At 46.6% G+C, this 17,811-nt stretch overlaps 1 protein-coding gene across 1 annotated transcript in view; it reads left to right on the top strand.

Moving 5' to 3' along the window:
* Window positions 1-15: 15 nt before the first annotated feature.
* zgc:63863 (TBC domain-containing protein) overlaps window positions 16-17,811 on the top strand; it is a 22,597-nt gene continuing 4,801 nt past the window's right edge. The window contains exons 1-7 of the mRNA XM_021572692.2: window positions 16-291; window positions 1,066-1,251; window positions 1,629-1,709; window positions 2,139-2,325; window positions 2,963-3,064; window positions 8,871-9,012; window positions 11,179-11,363. Coding sequence (XP_021428367.2) covers window positions 216-291; window positions 1,066-1,251; window positions 1,629-1,709; window positions 2,139-2,325; window positions 2,963-3,064; window positions 8,871-9,012; window positions 11,179-11,363 — 959 coding nt within the window. The 5' untranslated portion in view covers window positions 16-215. The remainder of the gene's footprint in view (window positions 292-1,065; window positions 1,252-1,628; window positions 1,710-2,138; window positions 2,326-2,962; window positions 3,065-8,870; window positions 9,013-11,178; window positions 11,364-17,811) is intronic.

Raw genomic sequence — 17,811 nt, 5'->3', positions numbered from 1 at the left:
ATAAATCCCGCCTCAAAATAATACTTCGGTTGATTTCCTGGGACAAGTGCCGATGGACAGGAACAGCTGTTAGACAAATGACAGCTCATGCTCTGAATTCGTTTTAATTGCTATTTTTCTGTCGTTAGATAAACTATTTTAAAGCTGGATTTATTTCTGCAAGTGCCGATAGCACAACATATGTACTGTTGATGCTCTATTCATTTTAACAGGATATGAAAAAGGGAAGGAAACACCAGCAAGGTACAGGAGCCCGGGTGAATGGGAATGGAAATGCACAGCAACATGGAGGTAAACTTAATCAATCAGTACTAAATCATTACCAAATTGCAGATAATCTACCCATATAGTACATGGTGAGAATAGTTGTACAGTTGTTAATTGAATAGATGCATAGCTTCTCATGTAACTAGCGCTGTATGAGTCCTCCCTCGGGCTGGCCAGCTGCCAGACATGCTACGTGGAACAACAAAGAAACGTGACCGTCGATTGACCCAGAGCAGAGTCTGGATGGGATTGATCCATATGAACCATAATTCATAATGGCAATACAAATGCACATTCTAGAATTCATAATCACTCATTCTTTATCAAAACATGTCAACCTGCAAAAAGTAAGTAGTTACTATCGAAGTAGTTACTATCAAAGTAGTTACTGTCAAAGTAGTTACTGTCAAAGTAGTTACTGTCAAAGTAGTTACTGTCAAAGTAGTTACTGTCAAAGTAGTTACTGTCAGTAAAGTTGCCCATGCAGCTGGAGCAAGGCAAGATTGCAATAGATTGGTGGGATACTATTGCTAACTATATGCACTACATTTTACATTAGTAACAGCATTAAGTGTGAAAAGCAAGCACTTTTAACTTCCATATTGAAATTAAATAGCGTTATGTTGAAGGAGTTGACTAACAAAAAGTGATTTCAACATACCAGCATAGACAAAGATCCGTTGCTTGCAGTGGTACTCAAGAAATACTGGGGATATCATCCAAGCAAACCGTGACCACAGTCAAGACTGTATTGCATGACATGTATGATCTCAATTCATATTTTCTGTTGTCAAACAGAGCACGAGTCATGGAAAAAGCTGAAGCTGGTGGAGATCCACCAGGCCCTGAACTGTGACCCTGTGGACATTGAGACCCTGCGGAGGGCGGCCGTCAGCGAGGGAGGCCTTCTAACAGACGAGATCAGGAGGAAAGTCTGGCCCAAGCTGCTCAGCGTCAATGTGTACAACTTGCCTGCTAAACCAAGTGAGTGAGATGTTTACATGTGAGGAATATGGATGCCCATTATTGCAGTTGGCCATTGCCCTGAGACATGGCTGTAGAAACTATCCCTATGACGCTTTAGTAATCTACCGCCATGTGAGCCAAGTTGTACATTGCATTGTGTCAGCATGCATCTAGCTGTCTATAGTCCGTTGATGTATGTTAAATGAATATAGCCTACTATTAACTTCATTAACTTGACTCCTCCTTAGTCCTCAAAACTGTGCAACAAAGGAACGTAAATACCCCACAGGCAACATTCAAGGCCTTTGGCAGTAGCACTGATGAATATTGTATGTTCAACTGAAACCAATGGTTGGGAGGGGGGTGGACACCAAGCAGATGTGTTTTGATTCCAGCCAAGGATATCCGAGAGAACCACAAGGACTTCAACCAGGTGCTCCTTGATGTCAGGAGGTCCATGAAACGTTTCCCAAGAGGTAACTCACTCACTGTGCCTGACATATAATACAATACATTAGAGGAAACTTACTCGCTGCTATTGAATAAAATAGAATGGAAGTTACTCACTCACTGTATGTGCATTTGATCTGATCAGGGGTCAGCTGATACTTCATGGTATCCTCCCTTTGTCAGTTAACTCTTACTGGGGGGCATCTCAATACTGTTGTTCAGTGGCTTCCTTAAGCATTTCCTTATTTCCTTTTCTTCATCATGACCACTGATTGAAGGAGACTTGATTAATAAAACTAAAACCAATATGATGGAAACCGATTTCAATCCAGTCCTTGTGTCTACCAGAGATGGGCTGCTTGTATCAGTGTCTAGTGTTCTTGAAGTTAATTAAATGATGAAAGCAAACTGAAACAGAATTGAGATACAGCCATGTTTTCTTTTCCTCTCCCCAGGCATGCGTGTGGACGAGAGGCAGGTACTACAGGAACAGCTGATCGACATCATCCTGGTTGTCCTACAGAATAACCCTGCGTTACACTACTACCAGGGTTACCATGACATCGTGGTCACCTTCCTACTGGTGGTTGGAGAGCGCATGGCCATTGCCATGGTGGAGACCCTTTCCAATCACCACCTCAGGTAGATATGAGGATTGTTGTTACTGATCTAGGATCAGATCTGGTCCTCCCCTGCCCATACTGTATATAATCTTATACATTATGAGGGTTATTGCTGTTACTGATCTAGGATCGGATCTGGCCCCCCCTGCCAATAATGCAGTATACTGTTATTCATTATGAGGGTTATTGCTGTTGTTACTGATCTAGGATCAGGTCCCCCCCCCTGCCCATATACAGTATAATGTTATTCATTATTAAAGGTAAATCTGATCCTATATTAGGATACTTACTATGAGACTCTTTATAAATAAATAACAGCCCAGGCCTGAGTTGAAATAGTATTTGAAATCTTTCAACTACTGTGAGATTTTGCTTGAGCCTGACTGCAGTGCCAGATGGGTGGGCGTGGCAATTTTCTGACTATTCCATTGGTTTCATTGCGCCAGGCAAACTGAATCAAACACAGGTTTTTACTGTTAGTCTGTTGTTTTACGACGCATGCAACATTATTTTATTTTTATTTGACAAGTATTTGAAAGATTTCAAAATAATATTGCGACCCTGTTCTCGTATTACGGGGTGTAATGTTTTAAAATTTTAACACAACAAAGATGGCTTCCCTTCTCTGTGTCCATCATGGCCACATGCTCCTGCAGGGATTTCATGGATCCTACCATGGACAGCACCAAGCACATATTGAACTACCTAATGCCAATACTGGAGCAAGTTGATCCACAGCTACATGAATTCATGCTGAGGTAATTCTTAGTTTTTTTTGTGTGGATTTGTTACAGAGTTAAAGACCCAATGCAGCCTCCCTAGCACCTCATAGTATCATTTGATTTACTAAACAAAAGGCACATCTCAGTAGGTGGTTCAGGTCATGAGTTACTGCCTTGCTTTGTTGTTGTCTTAGGTATCTCTTTATGTAGTGTTGTCTCTCTCGTCGTGATGTGTGTTTTGTCCTGTATTTACATTTAATTTAGTTTTTAATTGTATTTTTAATCCCACCTCCCGTCCCCGCATCTCCCGTTGCCTTTTGGTAGGCCGTCATTGTTAATAAGAATTTGTTCATAACTGACTTGCCTAGTTAAATAAAGGTTAAATATATAAATATCCACACATCAGAGGTTGGGTGAAACCTATCTGGTGTATGTGACAGTAAAATATATATATATATATATATATATATACACACACACACACACTCTACCGGTCAAAGTTTTAGAACACCTACTCATTCAAGGGTTTTTCTTTATTTTTACTATTTTCTACATTGTAGAATATTAGTGAAGACGTCAAAACTATGAAATAACACACATGGAATCAGGTAGTAACCAAAAAAGTGTTAAACAAATCAAAATCTATTTTATATTTGAGATTCTTCAAATAGTCACCCTTTGCCTGGATGACATCTTTGGACACTCTTGGCGTTGGCAAAGCTTTGCACTGTCACTGATCTTGGCGTGAGTCAGGCCTTCATGGTTGAATTGTTGCAAAGAAAACACTACTGAAGGACACCAATAAGAAGAAAAGACTTGTTTGGGCCAAGAAACACGAGCAATGGATATTAGACCGGTGGAAATCTGTCCTTTGCTCTGATGAGTCCAAATTGGAGATTTTTTTCCATGTCTTTTCTGAGAAGCTGTGTGGGTGAATGGATGATCTCCACGTGTGTATTTCCCACTGTAAAGCATGGAGGAGAAGGTGTTATAGTGTGGGGGTGCTTTGCTGGTGACACTGTCTGTGATTTATTTAGAATTCAAGGCACACTTAACCAGCATGGCTATCATAGCATTCTGCAGCGATTACGTCATCCCATCTGGTTTGGGCTTAGTGGGACTATCATTTATTTTTCAACAGGACAATGACCCAACACACCTCCAGGCTGTGTAAGGACTATTTTACCAAGAAGGAGAGTGATGGAGTGCTGCAACAAATGACCTGGCCTCCACGACCCCCCTTACCTATACTAAATTGAGATGGTTTGGATTGAGTCGGACCGCAGAGTGAAAGAAAAGCAGCCAACAAGTGCTCAGCATATATGGGAATTCCTTCAAGACTGTTGGAAAAGCATTCCAGGTGAAGCTGGTTGAGAGAATGCCAAGAGTGTGAAATGCTGTCATCAAGGCAAAGGGTGGCTATTTAAGAATCTCAAATATAAAGTATATTTTGATTTGTTTAACACTTTTTTTTTTTGGTTACTACAGGATTCCAAATGTGATATTTCATAGTTTTGATGTCTACACTATTATTCTACATTGTAGAAAATAGTAAAAATGAAGAAATACCCTTGAATGAGTAGGTGTTCTAAAACTTTTAACTGGATATATATTTTTATTTATTTATTTAAAAAATGTGTGTATGTGTTTACTTGTGTCCTTTAGGGAAATTGGAAATCCAGTTTCTCTGATTTTTTTGAGAAAAGATCAGATAGCAGGTTTGAATGGTAAATGACAAGCGAGGTAAGGCTGCAAGGAATACACCTTCACTTTGAAGTAATTCTACCAGTTTTCCCCAACTTCAAACTTGGATTCATGAGCTAAAGTTTTGACGTTTTTTTCAGTTGCTACCAGTGGAATGTGTTTTGTTTTATTATGTGTTAAAGAACAATCTCTCAGATAAAATATATTTTCAATCAGCAAAATGTGTTTTTAATATTTGCAGTTGCGACCTAATGATCGCCGCCCATATTCATGAAGGCTCTCAAAGTAGAATACTGATCTAGGATCAGTTCTCCCATGTTCATGTAATTGTATTCATTATTATCCAAAAAAACGATCCTAGATCAGCACTCATACTCTGAGATGCTTTATGAATACCGGCCATGCTTCCCACTCTTCTATCCTGAAGGGGGCAGTAGAGTGCACATTTTTGTCTTGGAAAGGCAGGTTGTCGCGGCCAGGATATTAATTACAATCGAGTCAAACTGCGAGAGATAGAAGTAATCAATAGGATAGAGTAAAATCAATCTGTCTCTACCTGCCTTGCCATCAGTGTGTGTAGTTATTATGAGACAACAGAACAGAGGGCTAGAGAATGAGAAAAGACTGGATTTCTTATTTATTTGATGTGTTTGTATAATTGATGGTCTGACAAGCATGTGTAGTACGGTGGGATTTAATTGGGAAGACTGAGTTAAGAACGGGCCCTGGTTTCCTATCTCCACAGCTAGCTGTCAGCCAGTCAAAGGATTCCACAGCCTTCCACTGTGCTGTCACCGTGTTCTGTCAATGTCAAGTCTTTGATTGTCAACCATCTTAAGGTTTTTTCAGCGTCAATATGATTGTTGTGCTGGCAAGTCGCAAAGAGCTATGGTTGAGGACTTCTGTTTTCGCACGCTAGACATGCTTTTCATCCAGCTCAGAGGAAATTTAAAGGTGGCAGACAAGGATCAATGTTTTGACTCAAAACCTGAAGCTGTGTTTTATTTGAATGCTAGTCAAAGTGTGCCTGTAACCCACTTAAAACCCCAGTGTGTGGTGTACTAACACACACTACCACAGTACTTGATATTGTCCTCGTCTTATTTGTGTCCTGGGTGTTGCGTTGGATTTTTATGGGGTAACCTGTATCACATAAACCTATAGTGTTGAGTTTTTCACTCACTCACTCACTCACTCCCCCCCCCTCCCTCTTTCTCTGTTGCGTGCAGAGCGTCCCCAGGCCCTGATAGAAAATAAAGTTATTTTTGATAGTGGCCCCTTGTAAAATGTAGAGAATATGAGGATCTAGTGATAAATATTGAATATGGGTGCATCTTGGGACACGGGCTGGCGGGAGGGAGGTTTCTAGCCTACTGTCTCTGTTCTGGTCACTGTAGCCTAGCGTAGGGCCACAAGCAGAAGGCTACATCCCAGATTGCACCCTATCTCCCTATATAGTGTACTACTTTTGACCAGAGCTCTATGGGTCCTGGTCAAAAGTACGGTAGGCTAGTGCCCTACCTAGAAAATAAGTTACTATTTGAGACAGAAGCCCACAGGTTTGGTGTGCTCTGTCTGGCCCTGCTGCCACTGCTTTTAGGCTACCTTTTAGGCTACCCAAAGAAGTATTTGATGCTAGAACAGTTCTTTAGCCTAGTTTTTATAAGTAGGCGTTACTTAATTTTAACTAAATGAAATGTTTTTATAGAGGCAAGACATTTGACAACGTAATGATTGTTGCTGTTGTGGTTTCCGTCCTAAATGTTAAGTTGGCTATAGGGCTACTTATGGATGTTAGACACAGGGGATTTAAATGAGCCGCACTCAACAATGAGTTGTTCTCCTGCCAAGCCCAGAAATAACAACTTAGGAAAGGATCGTTCCACTCCAGCAGAATGTTTTTGGGGGGTATCTCCGATTTGTTCTGGCAATTTTCACATAATAAACTTCATTGAGAGGAAGGACGTTTTTGAAATGCTTTTTACATTTGGTATCACCAACCATTTCTGAGAGAAATGTGATGAAAGCAGACATTTTAAGCTTTTTTTTAGATGTGTTATGTAAGACACTATGATCTGTGAACCGTACATGATGAACCGTACATCTTGCGGTCATTATCCTCCTTATAGTGTGCCATACAATATGGAGTATGTCTAGATTCTGAAATAAAACATATCACACATTTATTCAACATTACAAATATATCTACCCTTTTTTTTGTGTGAATTCGTTCATTTTAAGACATTAAAAAGTAAAAATCATGAAGTTCCTATGTGCGAATTGCCAGAACAATCTGAGATGCCAAAATATTTTTCAGCTCCCGCTGGCGTGCAATCACCCAAGAGCCATTTTTGGCTCCTAAAATAGAGCTGCATTAAGAACTGCAGTCCAAAAGGGCTTCTGTAGTGAACCATGCCTAATGCCTTGCCTTTAGGACTGGGCTCTCTGTAGTCTATAATTACATCATCAGTGTGTGACCGTCCTTACTCACAGAAGCTGGCATCTGTGCGTCTCAAATGGCACCCTATTTCCATGGAAACCATTTCCTATATAGTGCTACTTTTGACCAGAGCCTTTGTTTTATTTACACATTTCACTAAGACATCCATCCCCACTTTGGAGGCAAATACAGGATAAGTGCTGGGCTTCCCCCCCCCCCAGCAGGAGAAGGAGATTGGATTTTTCTGTGCACCAGCCAGTGGAGGCTGCTGAGGGGAGGACAGCTCATAATAATGGCTGGAACAGAACATATGTGATGGCATCAAACACATGGAAAGTATTCGATACCATTCCAATAATTCCGCTCCAGCCATTACCACAAACCCATCATCCCCAACCTCCTGTGACATCAGCTAGTGAGACTTCAACTGGTCTTTTTTAATTAGCCAGTGTACAAATTAGCTGTCGATGTTGCTTTTCATAATGAGAGGTTGAGCGATGTTGTTGCTGTTTATTCCCTCTTGTAAAGTGTATTGAGACTCTGTGACGATGTACTTTTGAATTCGCTTGACTTGTTCACATGGTCTAGGCTGGTCTGACGTTCCAAGCTGCTGCCTCCGGAAAATATCCCTGCAGCATGGGTTGGAATCCGGCCCACTGCTATTTCAGCACACTCTCTCCTCCATCTTTCCTCTACCTTTGACTACACTACATGACCAAAAAATTATGTGGACACCTGCTCGTCAAACATCTAATTCCAAGTCATGGGCATTAATGTGGAGTTGGACTCTCCTTTTGCTGCTATAACAGCCTCCAGGGGGCAATGTCATGCTGAAACAGGAAAGGGTCTTCCCCAAACTGTTGGCACAATGCTGGAAGCACAGAATTGTCTAGAATGTCATTGTATGCTGTAGTGTTAAGATTTCCCTTCACTAGAACTAAGGGCCCTAGCCCGAACCATGAAAAACAGCCCCAGACCATTAATCCTCCTCCACCAAACTTTACAGTTGGCACTATGCATTGGGGCAGATAGTGTTCTCCTGGTATCCGCCAAACACAGATTTGTCCGTCGAACTGCCAGATGGTGAAGTGTGATTCATCACTTCAGAGAACGCGTTTCCACTGCTCCAGAGTCCAATGGCGGCGAGCTTTACATCACTCCAGCCGACGCTTGGCATTGCACATGGTGATCTTAGGCTTGTGTGCGGCTGCTCGGCCATGGAAACCCATTTCATGAAGCTCCCGACGAACAGTTCTTGTGCTGACGTTGCTTCCAGAGGCAGTTTTGAACTTGGTGGTTAGTGTTGCAACCGAGGACAGACGGTTTTTACGTGCTACGCGCTTCAGCACTCGGTTAGACGATTCCACTTTACAATGACAGCACTTACGGTTGACCGGGGCAGCTCTAGCAGGGCAGATATTTGACCAACTGACTTGTTGGAAAGGTGACACCCTATGACGGTGCCACGTTGAAAGTTCTTCAGTAAGGCCATTCTGCTGCCAATGTTTGTCTATGGAGATTGCATGACTGGGTGCTCGATTTTATACACCGGTCAGCAACGGGTGCGGCTGAAATAGCCAAATCCACTAATTTGAAGGGGTGTCCAAGTATTTTTGTGTGTATGTATAGCGTACCTCTGGCCTATCACATTATCAAAAAATGTCTAACTGTATAACTGCCTCATGTGTTTTGCTGCAGGGCCGAGGTGGGCACCATCTTTGCTCTGAGCTGGCTCATCACATGGTACGGCCACGTCCTGTCTGAGTTCCGTCACGTTCTCAGGCTCTATGACTTCTTCCTGGCTTCACACCCCCTGATGGCCATCTACTTCGCTGCCGTGGTAAGAACCACCATTTTAACTGTGACCTCTGTTTTATAGGAATAGAACAGAATGGATATGTTGTTGTGCATGTGTGTGAGGAATGGACATGTTTATTCTACCTTACTCTGTACCTGCACCTGTGTGCTTCCAAGTTGTCTGCTGAACATATTTTTGGGGCCGTGTGTATTTTCTGTAAGTGACTGTACCATGCCCAAAATACTATCTGAGGTGAATTCGGAGATGCACTGTTATTTACACTGAGTGTACAAAACATTGAGTTGCACCCCCTTTTGTCCTCTGAACAGCCTCAATTCGTCAGGGCATGGGCTCTACAAAGTGTTTCACAAGGATGCTGGCTCATGTTGACTCCAATGCTTCCCACAGTTGTCAAGTTGGCTGGATGTCGTATGGATGGTGGACCATTTTTGATACACATGGGAAACTGTTGTGTGTGAAAAACCCAACAGCTTTGCAGTTCTTGACACACTCCAACCGGTGTGCCTGGAATCTACTACCAAACCCTGTTCAAAGGCACGTAATTTGTCTTGCCCATTCACCCTCCGAATGGCACACATACACAATCCATGTCTAAATTATCTCAATGCTTAAAAATCCTTATTTAACCTGTCTGCTCCCCTTCATCTACACTGATTTGAAGTGGATTTAACAAGTGACATCAATAAGGGATGATCTCTTTCACATGGATTCACCTGGTGAGTCTGTCATGGAAAGAGCCGGTGTTCTTGATGTTTTGTCCTGTCAGTGTATAGGACAGTGGTCATTAATGGACAAAAAAGAAATAAAAAATAGTCCACGCATTCCACTAAGCTCTCATTAGATGGTATTGGGGAAGTGATATCTCGCCAAACTTCTTCTTTCTCGCTCTGTGCTTTGTAAATGGAGTTGTTTTTTGACTACATGTCAGCAGCAAAAGCAAACAAGTTTTTCAAAAAAAAAAAGGCAAGGATTTATCTTTTTACACACACACACTCACTCACACAAGCAAGCACAGGAATCCAGGGCACTTTGTTGTAGCTAGACCAGTTAATTAAACAACTGTAATGAACTCACCAGAGGTTTGGTGTGGAGGACTAGCTGTGTTTGTGCTAGATTGCTTTAAATGGCCCCTTTCTTCTCCTTCCATAAGCCTATCCCCTGCTAGATATTGGAGCTGCATGCAAACCAAAGGGGGCCTGAGGCCTTTTGAAGTCGGGATACAAAGCAGTCAGGAAATGTTGTTCGTCCTGCCTCCTCAGGTTACTAGGCACAGTAGTTCGTCCTGCCTCCTCAGGTTACTAGGCACAGTAGTTCGTCCTGCCTCCTCAAGTTACTAGGCACAGTAGTTCGTCCTGCCTCCTCAGGTTACTAGGCACAGTAGTTCGTCCTGCCTCCTCAGGTTACTAGGCACAGTAGTTCGTCCTGCCTCCTCAGGTTACTAGGCACAGTAGTTCGTCCTGCCTCCTCAGGTTACTAGGCACAGTAGTTTGTCCTGCCTCCTCAGGTTACTAGGCACAGTAGTTTGTCCTGCCTCCTCAGGTTACTAGGCACAGTAGTTCGTCCTGCCTCCTCAGGTTACTAGGCACAGTAGTTCGTCCTGCCTCCTCAGGTTACTAGGCACAGTAGTTCGTCCTGCCTCCTCAAGTTACTAGGCACAGTATTTCGTCCTGCCTCCTCATGTTACTAGGCACAGTAGTTCGTCCTGCCTCCTCAGGTTACTAGGCACAGTAGTTCGTCCTGCCTCCTCAGGTTACTAGGCACAGTAGTTCTTCCTGTATCCTCAGGTTACTAGGCACAGTAGTTCGTCCTGCCTCCTCAGGTTACTAGGCACAGTAGTTCTTCCTGTATCCTCAGGTTACTAGGCACAGTAGTTTGTCCTGCCTCCTCAGGTTACTAGGCACAGTAGTTCTTCCTGCCTCCTCAGGTTACTAGGCACGGAGGGGGGGCTTAACCCTTTGACCCTGTGCCCGGCCAAAACCCAAAATCGTTACTCACCGCACATCTCCCGGATCAGAACACAGTCTGGTGTATAAGTCTGATGTACATGGTAGACGTTGATCTACTATGAATGTCGATTTGAAACGTATTAATTGGGTTTTAACAGAATTGTAGCTAGACAAATTGTCACCACTCTCTACTGATTGGTTGAATGGGACTGAGCCTGCTAATATTCTGTCTCCTTTGTAGATCGTCCTGCACAGGGAGAAGGAGGTGAAGCAAACCGAGTGTGACATGGCCATGGTGCACCAACTCCTGTCTAAGATCCCCCAGGACCTGCCCTACGAGGAGCTCATCACCCAGGCCCACTGCCTCTTTACCCGCTACCCGCCCTCCCTGCTGGCCAAGCGTGCTGCTCTGCAGTCCCGCAACAGGTGGGTGTGTCAGGGTCTCTCTCTATAACTTACAGTACAGGGGAGGAGACTGCTTCAACCAACTAGTAGTCCAGTGTTATGACTACTGTTGTCAGGATCTACGATCTAAAGAACAGAGCAGAGGCTCCTGCTACATCTGGCTTAGGAATTAATGGAGATGTGGATCCTGCCAGTCACTTGGTAACAGAGGAGACATTACTTGGAACCAAATGTAGCACAGTCAGATTGAGCTTGTAGACGGTGGGAAATGAACTGCAGTGTAGACCCAGCAGGGGATTCCATCCAACCTGCAGACTCGTGGATGTCTGTCTGCTGCAACCGATGGGGTTTTACTCTTCAGGCCTGGCGTGGATCTTCTAGACCCCTCAAATTCAGATCTGGACCTCAAAGCTGACTAGTGGTGGCTGTTCCGTTGTCTGGGGGTAGAAGCTATTGGCCAGTCTGTCAGTTTTAGCCATGATGCTCCTATACTGCCGCGTCTGAGGGATGGGAGAACAGGCCGTGGCTGAGGTCCTTGATGATCTTCTTGGCCTTCCTTTGACACTTGGTGTTGTAGGTGTCCTGGAGGGCAAGCAGTGTGCTCCCAATAGTGTGTTGGGCTGAACGTACCACACTCTAGACTTACAATATTCACATATCCAACAATCAGGTTTTAGTCTGAACTGGCCTGAAACATAGGGAACGTAAGGGGAGATAGTCCCCTGTGTAGTATTCGCAGTAGATCTAACTTTGACTGCGAGTAGAGTAGAGCTCTCTGTGATTTTTCCACATGTCCAGCAGGTGGTGTTGTTGAGCACAAAGTCCCCCAGCCCACACCACAGACTATTCTCCTCATGATGCTGGAGCTGATCCTCTTCCTCCTTAGTGTCTTTTGTGATGTGGCTGATGTTCAGTCCTGCCTGTCTGCATCCCAGTCCTTTGTATGCTAATGCTATGTGTCAGTCTCTGAGATTGAGCCTGTAGATCCCTGCGCGTTTCTCCTTTTTCCCCCACAGGTAGGTTGCTAGTCTCACTTTTATGATGCTATCAACACCAGCGGGAGGTAATGAATACCTTTACCATGCCCGCAAGAGCAATGTTGTTCTCCCTCTATTCATGTGTCCCTGGTGGACAGAAATGTCTTCTAAACAGTGTTTTGGATCCAGTGACAGAAATGTGGTTGACTTTAGATCTGACAGGCAGCGAGAGAACCTGCCTCTTGTCAGAAAAGGTTGTGGAGAAAGATGGGAGGGTTAGTTGTCTGGGTTTGGGATGTATTCTCTTCTCTTTTCAACGTCACACCACAGAGAGAGAAGAATGGGAGGGTTAGTTGTCTGGGTTTGAGATGTATTCTCTTCTCTTTTCAACGTCACACTCGTCACACCACAGAGAGAGAAGGGGGGGGGGGGGGGGCTTGTGCAGATGCCAGCTATCCAATAAATAAGCCTAGTCCCTAGGTAATTATGGGGCTGTCTTATTTAGCATGCAAAACCCCCATCTCCATCAGAGGGGGAGAGGGGGAGTGGGTAATTTGGGAAGGCTGCGTTGTGTGGTACATGCCCCAATATTGTTCTTGGGGCGGAGATGAAATTAGTAGCTTTCACCGCACTCCAACCCCTGGTTTCTGGCTCTATTTGTCTGACTGACTTTAGAATGGGCTGCAATGGGGAGGCTGTGGCTGCAATGGGGAGGCTGTGGCTGCAATGGGGAGGCTGTGGCTGCAATGGGGAGGCTGTGGCTGCAATGGGGAGGCTGTGGCTGCAATGGGGAGGCTGTGGCTGCAATGGGGAGGCTGTGGCTGCAATGGGGAGGCTGTGGTTGCAATGGGGAGGCTGTGGTTGCAATGGGGAGGCTGTGGTTGCAATGGGGAGGCTGTGGTTGCAATGGGGAGGCTGTGGTTGCAATGGGGAGGCTGTGGTTGCAATGGTGAGGCTGTGGTTGCAATGGTGAGGCTGTGGTTGCAATGGTGAGGCTGTGGTTGCAATGGTGAGGCTGTGGTTGCAATGGTGAGGCTGTGGTTGCAATGGGGAGGCTGTGGTTAGAATGGGCTGCAGGAGGAAGATGTGGTTGCAATGGGGGGGCTGTGGTTGCAATGGGGAGGCTGTGGTTGCAATGGGGAGGCTGTGGTTGCAATGGGGAGGCTGTGGTTGCAATGGGGAGGCTGTGGTTGCAATGGGGAGGCTGTGGTTGCAATGGGGAGGCTGTGGTTAGACTGGGCTGCAGTGGGGAGGATGTGGTTAGAGTGGGCTGCAATGGGGTGGATGTGGTTAGAATGGGCTGCGATGGGGAGGATGTGGTTAGAATGTGCTGCAATGGGGAGGCTGTGGTTAGAATGGGGAGGATGTGGTTAGAATGGGCTGCAGTGGGGAGGATGTGGTTAGAATGGGGTGGATGTGGTTAGAATGGGCTGCGATGGGGAGGATGTGGTTAGAATGGGCTGCAGTGGGGAGGATGTGGTTAGAATGGGGAGGCTGTGGTTAGAATGTGCTGCAATGGGGAGGCTGTGGTTAGAATGGGGAGGATGTGGTTAGAATGGGCTGCAGTGGGGAGGATGTGGTTAGAATGGGGTGGATGTGGTTAGAATGGGCTGCGATGGGGAGGATGTGGTTAGAATGGGCTGCAGTGGGGAGGATGTGGTTAGAATGGGCTGCAATGGGGTGGATGTGGTTAGAATGGGCTGCGATGAGGAGGATGTGGTTTCAATGTGGAGGATGTGGTTAGAATGGGCTGCAATGGGGTGGATGTGGTTAGAATGGGCTGCAATGGGGAGGATGTGGTTAGAATGGGCTGCAGTGGGGAGGATGTGGTTAGAATGGTCTGCCAGCGGGGAGGATGTGGTTAGAATGGGGAGGCTGTGGTTAAAATGTGTTGCAATGGGGAGACTGTGGTTAGAATGGGGAGGATGTGGTTAGAATGGGCTGCGATGGGGAGGATGTGGTTAGAATGGGCTGCAGTGGGGAGGATGTGGTTAGAATGGGCTGCAGTGGGGAGGATGTGGTTAGAATGGGCTGCAATTGGGTGGATGTGGTTTCAATGGGGAGGATGTGGTTAGAATGGTCTGCAAGGGGGGAGGATGTGGTTAGAATGGGGAGGCTGTGGTTAAAATGTGCTGCAATGGGGAGGCTGTGGTTAGAATGGGGAGACTGTGGTTAGAATGGGGAGGATGTGGTTAGAATGGGCTGCAGTGGGGAGGATGTGGTTAGAATGGGCTGCAATGGGGTGGATGTGGTTAGAATGGGCTGCGATGGGGAGGATGTGGTTTCAATGGGGAGGATGTGGTTAGAATGGGCTGCAATGGGGTGGATGTGGTTAGAATGGGCTGCAATGGGGTGGATGTGGTTAGAATGGGCTACAATGGGGATGATGTGGTTAGAATGGGCTACAATGGGGAGGATGTGGTTAGAATTGGCTACTATGGGGAGGATGAGGTTAGAATGGGCTGCAGTGGGGAGGATGTGGTTAGAGTGGGCTGCAATGGGGTGGATGTGGTTAGAATGGGCTGCGATGGGGAGGATGTGGTTTCAATGGGGAGGATGCGGTTAGAGTGGGCTGCAATGGGGTGGATGTGGTTAGAATGGGCTGCAATGAGGTGGATGTGGTTAGAATGGGCTACAATGGGGATGATGTGGTTAGAATGGGCTACAATGGGGAGGATGAGGTTAGAATGGGCTGCAATGGGGAGGATGTGGTTAGAATGGGCTGCGATGGGGAGGATGTGGTTAGAATGGGCTACAATGGGGATGATGTGGTTAGAATGGGCTACAATGGGGAGGATTTGGTTAGAATGGTCTGCAATGGGGAGGATGTGGTTAGAATGGGCTACAATGGGATGTGGTTACAATGGGGAGGATGTGGTTAGAATGGGCTGCAATGGGGAGGATGTGGTTAGAATGGGCTGCAATGGGGAGGATGTGGTTAGAATGGGCTGCAATGGGGAGGATGTGGTTAGAATGGGCTGCAATGGGGTGGATGTTATAATGGGCTGCAATGGGGTGGATGTGGTTGCAATAGGGAGGATGTGGTTAGAATGGGCTGCAATGGGGAGGATGTGGTTAGAATGGGCTGCAATGGGGAGGATGTGGTTAGAATGGCCTACAATGGGATGTGGTTAGAATGGGCTGCAATGGGGAGGATGTGGTTAGAATGGGCTGCAATGGGGAGGATGTGGTTAGAATGGGCTGCAATGGGAGGATGTGGTTAGAATGGGCTGCAATGGGGAGGATGTGGTTAGAATGGGCTGCAATAGGGAGGATGTGGCTGCTATGGGAAGGATGTGGTTAGAATAGGCTGCAATGGGGAGGATGTAATTAGAATGGGCTGCAATGGGGAGGATGTGGTTGCAATGGGGATGATGTGGTTAGAATGGGGAGGATGTGATTTAGAATGGGCTGCAAGGGGGATGATGTGGTTAGAATGGGCTGCAATGGGGATGTGGTTAGAATGGGCTGCAATGGGGAGGATGTGGTTAGAATGGGCTGCGATGAGGAGGATGTAATTAGAATGGGCTACAATGGGGAGGATGTGGTTAGAATGGTCTGCAAGGGGGGAGGATGTGGTTAGAATGGGCTGCAATGGGGAGGATGTAATTAGAATGGGCTACAATGGGGAGAATGTGGTTAGAATGGTCTGCAAGGGGGAGGATGTAATTAGAATGGGCTGCGATGGGGAGGATGTGGTTAGAATGGTCTGCAATTGGGAGGATGTGGCTGCTATGGGGAGGATGTGGTTAAAATGGGCTGCAATTGGGAGGATGTGGCTGCTATGGGGAGGATGTGGTTAAAATGGGCTGCAATGGGGAGGATGTGGTGATGTAGAGTTCTCCCTCAATAGCTTTTTTCAGGCCTCTTCAGTGACACTTTTCTGATGATTAAGAAACATTGTGATTTATCACAATCAAATCAACAGAAATTAGCCTACCACTTCTTTCCTGCAGAAGCTGCCAGCTGTACCCCACCCAGTGCATCAGCTCCTCCAGCAGCAGTTGGTTTGTTGGCTGTTTGGTTGAGGGGCCTTCCCTCCCGGCCTTCTGGATTTACTGTGAGAAGCGGCTGGCCCAGCAGGACTGTGATGTAGCCGGCTTGGCCTCCACTGAGGCTGCACTGGGGGACAGTGATATCACCTCTGGCACTTCTCTGAGCCAGGCGGTGGGGGGTTGAGGGGGGGATGGAGTGGGGGCTGGCACGGCAGTGGTTCCTGCGCAGCGACAGCGAGCATGCTGGGAAGCACAGAGGCGTTGGAAACGGATTAGCCAGTTAGACCTTGTGCACAATCACCTCTGACAGAGCTCCCTCCAACGAAAAGCGAACAGTTGCCGCGGCATTCATTTTTCCTTCCTCTCTCTCATACTCAGTCTAAAAATGTGGCTTTCATTCGCAAAGGCAACGTATGATTGTAAACAAGTCTGTGTGTTAACATCTTGAAGGTCATGACGTTGTGTGATAAATGATGCTTGGCGCTGATTTTTTTTTTGTGTGTTTTGTTGTGAGTGTTTACCATACCAATTCACAGGTGACCGTGACATCTACATACCACCTACCTCCCTCCCTCACTTTCCCTCTCCGTAGCCCGTATCCTTCCACCAGCGCTGCAGTCAACCCTCGGTCCGTATCCTTCCACCAGCGCTTCAGTCATCCCTCGGTCCGTATCCTTCCACCAGCGTTTCAGTCATCCATCGGTCCGTATCCTTCCACCAGCGCTGCAGTCATCCCTCGGTCCGTATCCTTCCACCAGCGCTGCAGTCATCCCTCGGTCCGTATCCTTCCACCAGCGCTTCAGTCATCCCTCGGTCCGTATCCTTCCACCAGCGCTGCAGTCATCCCTCGGTCCGTATCCTTCCACCAGCGCTTCAGTCATCCCTCGGTCCGTATCCTTCCACCAGCGCTGCAGTCATCCCTCGGTCCGTATCCTTCCACCAGCGCTGCAGTCATCCCTCGGTCCGTATCCTTCCACCAGCGCTGCAGTCATCCCTCGGTCCGTATCCTTCCACCAGCGCTGCAGTCATCCCTCGGTCCGTATCCTTCCACCAGCGCTGCAGTCATCCCTCGGTCCGTATCCTTCCACCAGCGCTGCAGTCATCCCTCGGTCCGTATCCTTCCACCAGCGCTGCAGTCATCCCTCGGTCCGTATCCTTCCACCAGCGCTGCAGTCATCCCTCGGTCCGTATCCTTCCACCAGCGCTGCAGTCATCCCTCGGTCCGTATCCTTCCACCAGCGCAGCAGTCAACCCTCGGTCCGTATCCTTCCACCAGCGCTGCAGTCATCCCTCGGTCCGTATCCTTCCACCAGCGCTGCAGTCATCCCTCGGTCCGTATCCTTCCACCAGCGCTGCAGTCATCCCTCGGTCCGTATCCTTCCACCAGCGCTTCAGTCATCCCTCGGTCCGTATCCTTCCACCAGCGCTTCAGTCATCCCTCGGTCCGTATCCTTCCACCAGCGCTGCAGTCATCCCTCGGTCCGTATCCTTTCACCA

The sequence above is a fragment of the Oncorhynchus mykiss genome, chromosome 18, assembly GCF_013265735.2.
Source record: "Oncorhynchus mykiss isolate Arlee chromosome 18, USDA_OmykA_1.1, whole genome shotgun sequence".
In the NCBI taxonomy this organism is placed as follows: Eukaryota; Metazoa; Chordata; class Actinopteri; order Salmoniformes; family Salmonidae; genus Oncorhynchus; species Oncorhynchus mykiss.
The sequence above is the reverse complement of the archived record's forward strand: the minus strand, read 5'-3'. Positions and strand labels throughout refer to the sequence as shown.